Source organism: Schistocerca serialis, chromosome 2 (assembly GCF_023864345.2).
Source record: "Schistocerca serialis cubense isolate TAMUIC-IGC-003099 chromosome 2, iqSchSeri2.2, whole genome shotgun sequence".
Taxonomy (NCBI): Eukaryota; Metazoa; Arthropoda; class Insecta; order Orthoptera; family Acrididae; genus Schistocerca; species Schistocerca serialis.
In genome coordinates, this window is record NC_064639.1 from 900,835,185 (window position 1) to 900,849,387 (window position 14,203).

Sequence of the window (14,203 nt, forward strand, 5' to 3'; positions counted from 1 at the left end):
ATTACAAAAACAACACATGAAAAATAAATCTAAATGCTGTGGCTGGATGTTTGATTATTAAGGGAATTAGCCATTCACCTCCACTGCCACATTTATGTTTTGTAAGTTCATGTGATGTTTGCTCAACAGGATATGAAATACAATGAGTTAAAATAGAACGTGTTGTAATTAGAACACTATATGAATTGGCATGAAGCCCCAGTCGTACAAGTTTATATGCCATCTAGCTCCACAGATAATTAAGAGACTGAAGAAATATATGATGAAACAAAAGAAATTAAACAATGGAAAATCCAGGATGGAATAAAGACAATATTATGAAAAGGACAGATTGCTACTCACCATATAGCAAAGATGTTGAGTTCCAGACAGGCACAACAAAGAAACTACCAAACACACAGGCTTTAGATCAGAAGAACTTCTTCTGAAATAGACAACACACACACGCACATTCAAGCAAATGCAACTCACACACACACACACAGGATCACTGTCTCTGGCTGCTGAGGCCAGCCTGTGAGCAATAGCACATGATGCGAGCAACAGCCTGGGTGGTGGGGGTAAGGAGGAATCTAGGACAGGAAGAGGGAGGGATAGAAGGGTACAGGTGGGGGACAGTAAAGTGCTGTTTTTGGGAGCACGCAGGGATGAGGTGGAGAGAGAGGGTAGGGCGTAGGGCAGCTAGGTGCTGTCAGGGGGTTAGACAGACGAGGTGTGGGGGGTGTGTGGGGTGGGGGCGGGGGGTGGGAGGGAGGCTGCGGAGGAGAGGATGGAGCGGAAAAGGAGAGTAAAAAGATTGTGGGTATGTTTGTGGAATAGAAGGCTGTGGAGTGGGAACAGGGTAGGGGATAGATGGCTAATGGAGAATGACAAACAAAGGTTGAGGGCGGGAGGGTTACGGGAACATAGGATATATTGCAGGGAGAGTTGACATCTGCACAATTCAGAAGAGCTGATGTTGGTAGGAAGGATACGGATGACACAGGCTCTGAAGCAGTCATTAAAATGAAGAACACTGTGCTGCGCAATGCGCACAGCAACTGGGTGTTCCAGCTGTTTCCATACAGCCTAGCCATCTGTGGTTGTCACATCTGTAGTGACAAGTGGTCCCTCTCAAAATATATCGAAGGTCTCACTGAAGCCTTCACAGACCGCAATTATCCTCCCAACCTTGTACAAAAACAAATCTCCTGTGCCTTATCTTTACAGTCTCTCACCACCTCCATAAGTTTCACCATGTAGCCACAGAAGGGCATTCCCCTCATAACTCAGTACCACCCAGGACTGCAGCAATTGAATTACATTCTCCACCAGGGTTTCAACTACCTCTCATCGTGCCCTGAAATGAGAAATGTCCTGCCCACTATCCTCCCCACCCCTCCCACAGTGGTATTCTGCTGTCCACGAAACCTACAAAATATACTCGTCCATCCTTAAACAACCCCTGCTCCCAATTTCTTACCTCATGGCTCATGCTCCTGTAATAGACCTAGATGCAAGACCTGTCGCATACATCCTCCCACCACCACCTACTCCAGTTCGGTCACAAACATCACCTATCCCATCAAAGGCTGGGCTACCTGTGAAACCAGCCATGTAATTTACAAACTAAGCTGCAGCCACTGTGCTGCATTCGATGTGGGTCTGATGACCAATAAGCTGTCTGTCCACATGAATGGCCACCAACAAACTGTGGCCAAGAAACAAGCAGACCACCCTGTTACTGAATATGCTGCTAGACATGACATCCTTCATTTCAATGACTGCTTTACAGCCTGTGCCATACGGATCCTTCCCACCAACACCAGCTTTTCTGAACTGTGCAGGTGGGAACTCTCCCTGCAATAAATCCTACATTCCCGAAACTCTCCTGGCCTCAACCTTCATTAGTCACTATCCTCACCCATCCAGTCCCTTCCCTGTTTCCATTCCGGCACTACATAGCCATCATTCCACCATCACACTCAGTATTTTTACTTCTCTCCTTTTCCACTACTTCTGCGCCTCCCTCCCCACCTCTCTCCTACACTCCTTCTAACCCACCTCTCCCCTGCCCTCTGTCTAACCTGCAGCACTTCACTGTCTGTCACCCCCACCATACTATCCCTCCCCCTTCCCACCTCCTCCTTACCCCCACCTGGTAGACATTCCCATCATGCAATGGTGCTAGCTACTGCTCGCAATGTGGTTTCAGTTGCCTGAGTCTGCGGTCATGTGTGTGTGTGTGTGTGTGTGTGTGTGTGTGTGTGTGTGTGTGTGTGTAATGCTGTTACAATCCATCCTGTATTTTCCAATGTTTGATGTACTTTTATGATTCTTTTCTGACTGATAACAAAACATCAGTATTGTATAGTTCATTGATCAGTATAATACAATACTATGATTTTGATCAAAAATAATCTTGTATATGACTGAAGTGTAATGAGCTATTACTGAATAAGTATGTGAATACGTTATATGAGTGAGTTTTATAAATGGAAGGGAATGTCAAAACTTCTCTCAGTTTATAATGAGATCATGTCAGAGTTAGAACTGAAGCTACATTCTTGCTCTTGTGTCATCCTATTGAAGATGCATTTGTGTAAGAGTTTGAAATGAGGATATATGCCTAGAAATTACTAAGTGGTTTAAACCGATTAGTCGAGAAACAAACAATCAAGTCATCAGCCAAATGAAAATTACGAAATAATTTGAACCGAAGGGGACAGATGTGGATGAAGCAAGCTCCAGAAGTTAACTCACCTGCTGATTGCCACCAGCAAACAGAAGCCACACACAAGAAAGATACCGAAAATTTTTTAGGGTAAGTGCTGTATTAGAAATGCCATTAGATGAAGAATCAGAAACCGTTTCAACTAAAGTTACTAAATACCCAGATTTTGCTATACTACACCATAACGTTCAATCACTCACAAATAAAATTTCCATGTTGGAAGCACTACTCCAGTATCACTAAATGTAGACATAATTTGCATTACTGAACATTGGCTATGAAATGACAAAGTAAAATCAACCTCAATCTCAGGATATAGATTAGCAAATCATTTTAGCTGAGAATTTTCCAAACATGGTGGCTCTGCTATCTTTGTGAAAGAACAAATAAAGTTCTGTGATGTCAGTAAAAGTTAAATTGACTCAATTGAAAAAGACTTTGAACTTTCCATTACTAAACTGCCAGAGCTTAATTTCATAGTTATTAACATGTATAGAGCACCAAGTGGAAACCTGCTAGTCTTCATGAATAAACTAGAGGTTCTGCTGAATAGGATCAGTACACTAAATATGAAGATAGTGTTTTGTGGGGATTTCAATATTGATTTTTCAAAAGACAGCAGCACCAGAGATGCTTTGATAAATATGACCAACACATTCAATATGAACCCCACAACACATTACCCATACAAGATTAACAGAATGCAGAGATTCCATTATTGACCAAATATTCATCTCAGAAACAAATTACAGATTCACAAGCAGAGTACTGAACATGGGTTATAGTGATCATGAGGCACAGCTGCTGTATATAGAAATGCCAACAAGTAGAAGCAGTTCCAAAAAAGTAGTTAACCTGAAGATAACATTAGAATTTTTAATCTCTTACTGGTGAAGGAAAACTGGGAAAGCATTGCCACTCAGAACAATTTTAATAGCACGTACACAAGTTTTCAGAGCATCTTTCTTCACTACTTTAATATAGCATTTCCAAAAGTAGTAAAAACAGTAAAACCTAACAATAATAAGCAATGGGTAACTAAAGGCATAAAAATTTCCAGTGAGAGAAACAGATTTCTGCAGTACTGTTGTAAGAAATATAGAGTAACCCAAGAATTCGCAGATTATTCAAAAGCCTACAAAAGAATCTATGGTAGAGTAGTCAAAGAGGCAAAAATTATGTGAAATGACAATTTGATAAGAAACTCATGTAACAAAATGAGATCCACGTGGAGAGTTATAAAGAAAGAAACTTGTAGTTCAGAGCCAAAGAAAAAGAATGTATCATTAACACTAGAAGGCTCAAAAGTGACAGACCCAAATTCAGTTGTGGAAAAATTCAGTGAATACTTCACTTCACTAGCTGAAGACCTTATTCAAGTACACTGTATGTTTATGAAACAAACCCCAATGAAATTATAAGTAAAATTAAATCATTAAGCAATAAAATGTCAAGTGGTCTTGATGAAGTATCTGATTTCATATTAAAAGCACGTGCTCACCACATAGCAAACCCCTTGGCAAACATTCTCAACCTCTCTTTAAAAACGGGTGTATTTCCAGATATTTTTAAAATAGCAAAAGTTTCACCACTGCTAAAAAAAGGTTCTTCTGAAAAAATATCAAACTACCAACCCATGTCACAGTTAAGTTCCTTCTAGAAAAACTCTTCTATGGCAGGATTTTAAGTTTCTTGTTTCTTAAATAAATATGCACCTCTTACAGTACAACAACATGGTTTCAGAAAGTCTAAATCTACACAGACAGCAATTTTCGAATTCTCAGTCTGCATTTTAAAATCCCTTGATTAACATAAATTAGCTGCAGGTATTTTTCTAGATCTATCAAAAGCCTTTGACGTCCTGGACCATAACATTCTGTTCCAAAAATTAGAAAGACAAGGAGTAACAAGTGTAGCACATAGCTGGTTGTGTTCATACGTAAAAACCCACAGGCAGAAGGTATCACTTCAACAAAGTGAATAAAACAAGAAACAACTCCTTTCTTTCTAGTGAATTACCAATAAAATATGGGGTACCACAGGGCTCAATCTTAGGTCCACTACTCTTCTTGATTTATGTGGATGACTTAGTTGAATATACGAGTCCCACAAAAACTATCCTGTTTGCTGATGACACCAGCATATTGCTCACTGGATCCAGTCCAGAAACTTTGCAGTCCACGGCAGAAAGTTCTATGAAAAGACTTTCTGAGTGGTTCACAAAAAACAAACTCATTATAAATACTGAAAAAACTGTGTGTGTCGATTTTCATTTAATTCCTCCAACTAACCAAATGTCTATTCAACCACAATTAAAAAAATGATACCCTAAAAATGTGTCACAAAATTTTTGGGCCTATGGGTTCAGCAAGACTTAAAGTGGGATACACATATAAATAATTTGTCTAGAAAACTATCATCTGTGTGCTATGGCCTAAGAATTTTAAAGGCTACAACAAGCTAAACAACAGTATTGCAGGCATACTATGCACAGTTCCGCTCACTAGTCCGATATGGGATCATTTTGTCGGGATACTCAACTCAAAGTGTAAAGGTTTTTAGAATGCAAAAAAGAGCGCCAAGAATAATTTGTGGCCTTAAAAAGATAGAGTCCTGTAAATCCCATTTCACTGAGCTTGGTGTTCTAAATGTTCCAAGTTTATTCATTTATGAAACTATCTTGTTCACTACGGACTACCTCCTGAAAACAGGCAAATTGCTACAGAACAAAAACGTACACAACTATAGTACCAGAGGGAAATCAAATATACATCAAAAATATCACAGAAAAACCACTTATCAGAGGAGCATAATTAACATTGATGTAATACTACACAATAAGATACTAGAGGAAATAAAAAAATGCTACTCATCCAATATTTAAAGCTAAACTAAAGGCATTTCTAATAAAGCACTGTTTCTATTCTGTCGGAGAATTTCTGAACACGTAACAAAATTAATTGTAATAGGCACCTATTTTTAATTTGCCTACTATTCTGCTAATACTAAGTATTATTATAACTTATCTTTGACCTGTCCAATATCAATTGTACAATTTGTGCTGTATGATAAAACTGGACCAATAAAAAATCAAATCAAATCAAAAAGGCAACTGAAGGACTACCTCACTTGAAACTTCCTTTAGTATTTTAGTTATGCACATGAAGTCTGGTTCTTCAGAACATGTCACATTATACAGTTCACAAGATTATTACTGTTAGTTGTGAAATAGCTTTGGGTTGTATTCAGTAACAAGTGCACAAATATTGAGCAACTGGAAGTTACTTCTTTTGCTTCCTTCATAACTTTACAGCAAAATTAGAAGGTGCTTGATTCATTATTGTTGATATAGAAACTATTTTTTTTTTCAAATTTTTCAAAATATTTCAGTACTTCAATTTACATTTTAGGAATCAAAAGTTTCAGTTCACCTCAACGATATGGCTTTTCGGAGGAGGCTTTCTGCTTCATTCAACTGTCCTTCATCTCTGAGCATATTGGCCAAGTTGTTCATTGCCTGATCATATTCTTCATTTAACCTGCAAAAAAAAAAAAAAAAAAAAAAAAAAAAAAAAAAAAAAAAAAAAAAAAAAAAAAACACCATTTAGTTTCAATGCAGAGAAACAGTATAGTCTACAAAGTTGTTCATCACAAATATTATGTATTCTGTTTTGGACCTTAACACTAAAAAAATATTACAAGTGGCTGAAAACATTACAAATTTATGAAATACACATAAAAGATTCTCTTTTCATTTATGTAAAAAAATTTTGATGGGGTGAGAGCAATATAAAAATTCACCTATTACTTCAAGTACAGAGGATTCCCATATAACTGTCAAATGAAATTAAAATAAAACACAGGAAGTTTTGAGCATGTTACCTGAGAGCTGTCCTGTAGCCAGCAATGGCTGAAAGTTTATGCCCAGCATCACCTGCCTTTTTGGCGATGTTGTAATGAATTTTGGCATTAAGGGGGCAGACATTAAGACCACTCTCAAAAAGAACCTCCTCTGTCTTCCACTGTGCACTCCTTCGAGTTGCACGGCTACCAAAGGCAATCAGCAGGTAAAGAAAACCTACCTGTACATAAATGAGAGTAAATAACAATGTAAGTAGCAGAGCACAAGCAAATGACTACTGTATTCAAAAAAAATATGTGATACATGCAGGGGCACAGCAATAAAAGGGTGGTGGCAAAGGAAAATGACTGCAACTTGTTCTTAGTTGCTCATACACCGAGACAATGTCTAAGCTTATGCTTATTATGTGCTGTTTAGGTGTTCACCTAAAGCATCCTTGTACAGCACCTGCTTTCAAACACAGAGCTCCAATATATATTACACATAACAGCTGCAATGCCAATACATAGGAGGCTCACACAGGCACTTTAATATTCTCCTCTGTGCTTACAACACTCATATCCATGACATTTATGTCCCTTGTACTGATTGATGATCTTTAACCTTCTTTTACCTAGCTAAATAAATTGACCATTTTTTACACATTAAATTTTGAAACATGTTATTAAAAAAAACACACACACACATTTTGGTTGTTGTTTCCTAATATGCTAGTGGCCAAGTTACCTGCTGGAGGACAACTGTCCCAGCAGTGTGGGTTCCTATACAATTGTTTCATTGAAGAACTAGCTATAACCTAACTCTGACAGTGTGGATCCCATAAACTTGTCCCTTCTAAGAACTAGCTATAACCTTACTGTTGTTAACTTATCAATTACAGCCACCCATTACAACTACCGTCCACCTAATATTACAGAAAAAACTAATACTAATAACAATAATGATGATGAGAGAAGTAATAAAAACACAAAGAGAGAGGTAGAGGAGGGAGGGAGAGAGATGGATGGAGGGAGGGAGGGAGAGAGAGGGAGGGAGGGAGGGGAGGGAGAGGGGGAAAGAGGGAGAGGGGGAGGGGGAGGGGGAGGGGAAGAGGGAGAGAGAGAGAGAGAGAGAGAGAGAGAGAATAGAAAGGAGAAAAATGTTGTCGTCATTATAAAATCATGTTGATGTAGTGTTTTTTTAATTTTTTTACTTTTTTTATTAGTAATCTGAGGTAATTTCACTGGTTAGGGTATGATACATCCAATTTCCTTTTCACACTGGCTTTAGGAACCTTATAACCTGAAAGCTAGACGATGATGTACTGGAATACTTCACAACTGAATACCTGTATTACAGATGAGGGACTGAAGATCAAGTCTCTCTTTCGCACTTGACTTCAGATCAGATGATAACTCAGCTTTGGAAATGGGGTTGGGTTGTTTTGAGGGAGGAGATCAGACAGTGAGGTCATCGATCTCATCGGATTAGGGAAGGACGGGGAAGGAAGTCGGCTGTGCCCTTTCAAAGGAACCATCCTGGCATTTGCTTGGAGTGATTTAGGGAAATCACAGAAAACCTAAATCAGGATGGCCAGGTGCAGGATTGAACCGTCATCCTCCCAAATGCGAGACCAGTGTGCTAACCACTGCGCCACCTCACTTGGTGGTTTGGAAATGAAGAGAAGCTAATGGTCTACTTCACCTAGATGCAGAACACACTGTCTGTGACAACATATTCAACTTCATCTGTTGCCTTGCAACTCATGTCACATTGGTTCCTCCCAGAAACATATCTTCTGAGCTGCTCATATGATAAGTGCTCTTCCAGCATATTCTACTCCCCTGCAATGTCCCTAGACTTAAATTCTGTTAGTCTTTGTGTTGGCCTGTCCATTCTTCTCTTCCTTTTGAATTTCTAGTTTTCCCCAGTCATTTCTATTTGTTTTCCTTACTATTTTATCTTTCTTAGGCTACACACTGTACTCCCCTTTCCAGTTCTCTGGGCATTTTCGTGGCAGGCTCCCACTTTCTTGCTTGGCACATCTCCCTTCACATGTGTATCCTGTCTGAGGCCATAACTCGTTGCTGGAATCCACCATGTTGTTGTTTTCTGTCTACTCCATCACCTCTCTTTGCAATCTTTTTAAGTCTCCCCTCTTCCACCTCTTCGCCCTTCCCACCCTTTTCAACTTCTACTACCATCTACACCAGTTATGCTGCAACATGAAATGCACATCTACATATCCAGAACAACAAGAAGTATCCCAAAGATAAGCAATTAATCACTTTTCTTTTATGTTTTTCCCACACTGTTACTTCATATTTACAGTGTGTCACGGCCTGTCCTTGCTATATTTATTTTTATTATTCACAAGGTGGACATAAAAATGCAATAACCTGTACATTCTTGGTGGAATCACACCATTAAATTCCTTTTGTATTAAATACATTAGCAGGTGGTACATGTACAATTATTTAACAGGTTGAGAAAGAATTCTTAGTATGTATTAGTAATAATGTGGGGTAGGAGTGGGGGGGGGGGGGGGGGGAGCTAGAGCTATATTCTGGTTAAAAACAATTTCACCCCACTTCTTATACTGCAATGGCAATGTACCAGGGCACTTAGTTTCAAGTGGCTAGTGCGAAGATGAAACAATGGAAACTCCAGGTAGGAATATCAACAATGTAGGACAAGATAGATTGCTACTTACCATAAAGAAGACATTTCAAGTTGCAGACAGGCACAGTTAAAAGACACTTACATAAAGCTTTTGGCGACAGCCTTCACTGAAAAAGAGAAAAAAAAAAAAACCACACACACACACACACACACACACACACACACACACACAAAAGTAAGCACACCTTCCGGCCTAAGATGCTGGAGTTGGCAGTTGTGTGTGTGTGTGTGTGTGTGTGTGTGTGTGTGTGTGTGTGTGTGTGTGAGGTGTGCTTGCTTGTATTTGTGTGTATGAACGTTGTGTGTGTTTCTCTCTTTACTGACGAATGCTGTGGCCAAAAGCTACATGTGAGTGTCGTTTAAACGTACCTGTCTGCAACTTACTCTGAAGATAATTTTAAGTAGCCAATGAGATGTGCAGAAATAGATTTAATGTTCTCCAATATTTCAGATGAACTGCTGCATTTCTTCAACTTGCTGCCACAATATTTTGGCACATAGTCTTCTGGCCATTGTCAGGTGAATACACACAAAAATGCACTGAGCTCCCATATTTAAGACCCTGCTGGCAAATGCATGGTGTATTGAGCTGGTATTGTGCATGTGCTGCTTGAGTGAATGCGTTTCTGCTCCAAGTCTGTGCACTGTGGTGTGCGCCCTCCGTGGTGAAATTGGGTCAATCTTTGCAGTCTGCCTTGTTGTAGCCTTGTTGTCGCCTATGTCACACTATCAATGGAAAGCAATGATTTGTTGGTCAGTTTTGATGTAGTTTTGCTTTTTACAAATGTGCCTCTGATGAACTTAATACATCTCATCAGCAGTAGGTTTGGGGTTGACATTACAGTGTTGTTCATTACAGTGTTGTTCGAGCACACTCTACCCTCAGCATACTTTTTATTTAACAATGATGTTTTTTGATCAATTGGATGATGTCGCCATGGGGAATCCTTTGTCTTCCCTGGTGGCCATCCTTTTATGGAAGATTTTGGGGAGCAAACATCCCTCCAGTATACGTTGATGACACTTTTATAGCTTGGCCTCACGATTTGGACGTTCTCCCAGAGTTCCTTCAACACCTGAACTCAACGCATGAAAACATAAAATGTACTATTGAGATTGAGAAAGATGGTTGGTTGCTTGCTGCTTTTACATCTCTTGGTGTGACATAATACCTATGGTACAGCACTGCATCAGCATGGCAAAATCGCAGGAGTAGTGTTTGTCTACATCACTCGCTATGCATGCTCATGTGGCATCATGCAGCTGGCATTTCACTCACTCGGTATCACACAACGCTTGACAGGTAACAGCCGAGTGGCCTTGCCGTGTGGGTAAAGAAACACAGGATCTACCAATACAGCTCTGACACAAATAGTGGCCCTAAAGGAGCTGGCAAGCATTCAAATGCATTTAGAATTATAATTTCTTTTTAGTGGTTAATTTTCCATGTTTTCTTTGGAGGAGGTGTGTTTTTTATACCTGAGATTTACCAAATATTACCACACTATAATGAAAATTAAAGTGATAACCAAATATTGAATGTTATTGAAGACTATTGTTTCAGTTATGGAAATATATATTTCTGTGAAATAATACTTGATAAATTAATGCTCAGTTTCAGTCAGCTGCTAAAATTGCGCTGACATTTAGACTTTTTTTGAACAGGGCAAATTAAAAGGATTTACATTGAGGGGTGTGACAACAGATTATAATTATCAGCTTAGTTTATAATTACCAAAAATCTTAAATCTGGCTACACTATAGGCCTTCATGAGTAAACTGAGTAAGTGAGCAACTAGGACTCATTGCATTTGATAATATGAACAGAAAATCATTCAAACAAATTTATTCACCTGTGAATTATCTGTAAATTAAATAATGAATAACATACAATGCCACCATATTTTCTTTGTTTACTTCTTGCACAGAATTAGTATTTGTTCCCTTGGCTCAATGCAATTTCTGTTTGATAAATAAACTTATTAATGGTTTGTCTAGAAATGCGCCTTTGTGGTTCAGTGGTCAAGTTCCACACTACAAAACTTAGGCTTACATTTCAAACCCCAGCTATCCAATTATTTTCTCTGTTCTTATCAATTCTTTCACCTACAACAATGACAATAATGCCAAGTCAAGTTGCCACGTATTTTGGAGTACATGTTTAAACGTAGACTCCCCTCTAACTGGATGTGTGCTCCCTGCCGCCATTGGATAAGCAGCTGCAGCAGCAAGTCGTATACTCCTAGCTCACTCATTTGTTACATAGTTTAATTCTTAATTTCTTTGCGTGTTTTTGGTACTTGCATTGTTTAATTCATAAATTTCGGGCGTATTATAATATTTGAGAGTTGTAGCATCGCGTTTTAGTACCTGAATAGTGTAAAATCGCGTAGTCTCCTTCCGCCGCCGAGCAGTGTGTCAGCAGTGCGCAAGTAGCAGCATTACTGCATTTACTAGGCAATCTTATATTTTAATAACCGTTTAAATTTTGTGTCGATTTGTTTGCACTCTCTGTAGATTAGTTCAGACGTTCTTTGCACAACAGTTTTTAGCATGGATATGCACTGCAACTGCTGTGTTCGGATGCAGGCTGAGTTGGCATCCCTTCGCTCCCAGCTTCAGGCAGTGTTGGCTTCGGTCACACAGCTTCATGCTGTTGCCAATGGGCATCACTGTGGGGGTCCGGATGGAGGGCTGAACGGAAGGCCTCTCCAGTTTGTCTGACAAACCGGTTTCAGGCTCTGTCTCAGGCTGATACTGATCTTCGGCCTGACATGGCTGCTTGTCCTGTTCCAGAGGTTGCCCCTCAGTCTGCAAGATCCGGGCGGTCGCAGAGGGTGGGCTTACTGGTAGTTGGGAGCTCCAGAGTCAGGTGCGTAATGGGGCCCCTTAGGGATATGGCAGCAAGAGAGGGGAAGAAAACCAATGTGCACTCCGTGTGCATACCGGGGGGAGTCATTCCAGATGTGGAAAGGGTCCTTCCGGATGTCACGAAGGGTACAGGGTGCACCCATCTACAGGTGGTCGCTCATGTCGGCACCAATGATGTGTGTCGCTATGGATCGGAGGAAATCCTCTCTGGCCTCCGGCGGCTATGTGATTTGGTGAAGACTGCCAATCTTGCTAGCGGGATGAAAGCAGAGCTCACCATCTGCAGCATCGTCGACAGGACTGACTGTGAACCTTTGGTACAGAGCCGAGTGGAGGGTCTGAATCAGAGGCTGAGACAGTTCTGCGACCGTGTGGGCTGCAGATTCCTTGACTTGCGCCATAGGGTGGTTGGGTTTCGGGTTCCGCTGGATAGGTCAGGAGTCCACTACACGCAACAAGCGGCTACAAGGGTAGCAGGGGTTGTGTGGCGTGGGCTGGGTGGTTTTTTTAGGTTAGATGGCCTTGGGCAAGTACAGAAAGGGCAACAGCCTCAACGGGTGTGGGGCAAAGTCAGGACATGTGGGGACCAAGCAGCAATCGGTATTGTAATTGTAAACTGTCAAAGCTGTGTTGGTAAAGTACCAGAACTTCAAGCGCTGATAGAAAGCACCGAAGCTGAAATCGTTATAGGTACAGAAAGCTGGCTGAAGCCAGAGATAAATTCTGCCGAAATTTTTACAAAGGTACAGACGGTGTTTAGAAAGGATAGACTGCATGCAACCGGTGGTGGAGTGTTCGTCGCTGTTAGTAGTAGTTTATCCTGTAGTGAAGTAGAAGTGGATAGTTCCTGTGAATTATTATGGGTGGAGGTTACACTCAACAACCGAGCTAGGTTAATAATTGGCTACTTTTACCGACCTCCCGACTCAGCAGCATTAGTGGCAGAACAACTGAGAGAAAATTTGATATACATTTCACATAAATTTTCTCAGCATGTTATAGTCTTAGGTGGAGATTTCAATTTACCAGATATAGACTGGGACACTCAGATGTTTAGGAAGGGTGGTAGGGACAGAGCATCGAGTGACATTATACTGAGTGCACTATCCGAAAATTACCTTGAGCAATTAAACAGAGAACCGACTCGTGGAGATAACATCTTGGACCTACTGATAACAAACAGACCCAAACTTTTCGACTTTGTATGTGCAGAACAGGGAATCAGTGATCATAAGGCCGTTGCAGCATCCCTGAATATGGAAGTTAATAGGAATATAAAAAAAGGGAGGAAGGTTTATCTGTTTAGCAAGAGTAATAGAAGGCAGATTTCAGACTACCTAACAGATCAAAACGAAAATTTCTGTTCCGACACTGACAATGTTGAGTGTTTATGGAAAAAGTTTAAGGCAATCGTAAAATGCATTTTAGACAGGTACGTGCCGAGTAAAACTGTGAGGGACGGGAAAAACCCACCGTGGTACAACAACAAAGTTAGGAAACTACTACGAAAGCAAAGAGAGCTTCACTCCAAGTTTAAACGCAGCCAAAACCTCTCAGACAAACAGAAGCTAAACGATGTCAAAGTTAGCGTAAGGAGGGCTATGCGTGAAGTGTTCAGTGAATTCGAAAGTAAAATTCTATGTACCGACTTGACAGAAAATCCTAGGAAGTTCTGGTCTTACGTTAAATCAGTAAGTGGCTCGAAACAGCATATCCAGACACTCCGGGATGATGAAGGCATTGAAACAGAGGATGACATGCGTAAATCTGAAATACTAAACACCTTTTTCCAAAGCTGTTTCACAGAGGAAGACCGCACTGCAGTTCCTTCTCTAAATCCTCACACAAACGAAAAAATGGCTGACATCGAAATAAGTGTCCAAGGAATAGAAAAGCAACTGGAATCACTCAACAGAGGAAAGTCCACTGGACCTGACGGGATACCAATTCAATTCTACACAGAGTACGCGAAAGAACTTGCCCCCCTTCTAACAGCCGTGTACTGCAAGTCTCTACAGGAACGGAAGGTTCCAAATGACTGGAAAAGAGCACAGGTAGTCCCAGTCTTCAAGAAGGGTCGTCGAGCAGATGTGCAA

General features: G+C 40.4%; 1 protein-coding gene across 1 annotated transcript in view; it reads right to left on the reverse strand.

Annotated features, from left to right (window-relative positions):
- The window catches only part of LOC126458244 (protein O-mannosyl-transferase TMTC4-like), a 148,038-nt gene that overhangs the window by 52,536 nt on the left and 81,299 nt on the right, over positions 1–14,203 (reverse strand). The window contains exons 8-9 of the mRNA XM_050095143.1: positions 6,596–6,795; positions 6,145–6,252 (exon numbers count right to left, since the gene is read on the reverse strand). Coding sequence (XP_049951100.1) covers positions 6,145–6,252; positions 6,596–6,795 — 308 coding nt within the window. The remainder of the gene's footprint in view (positions 1–6,144; positions 6,253–6,595; positions 6,796–14,203) is intronic.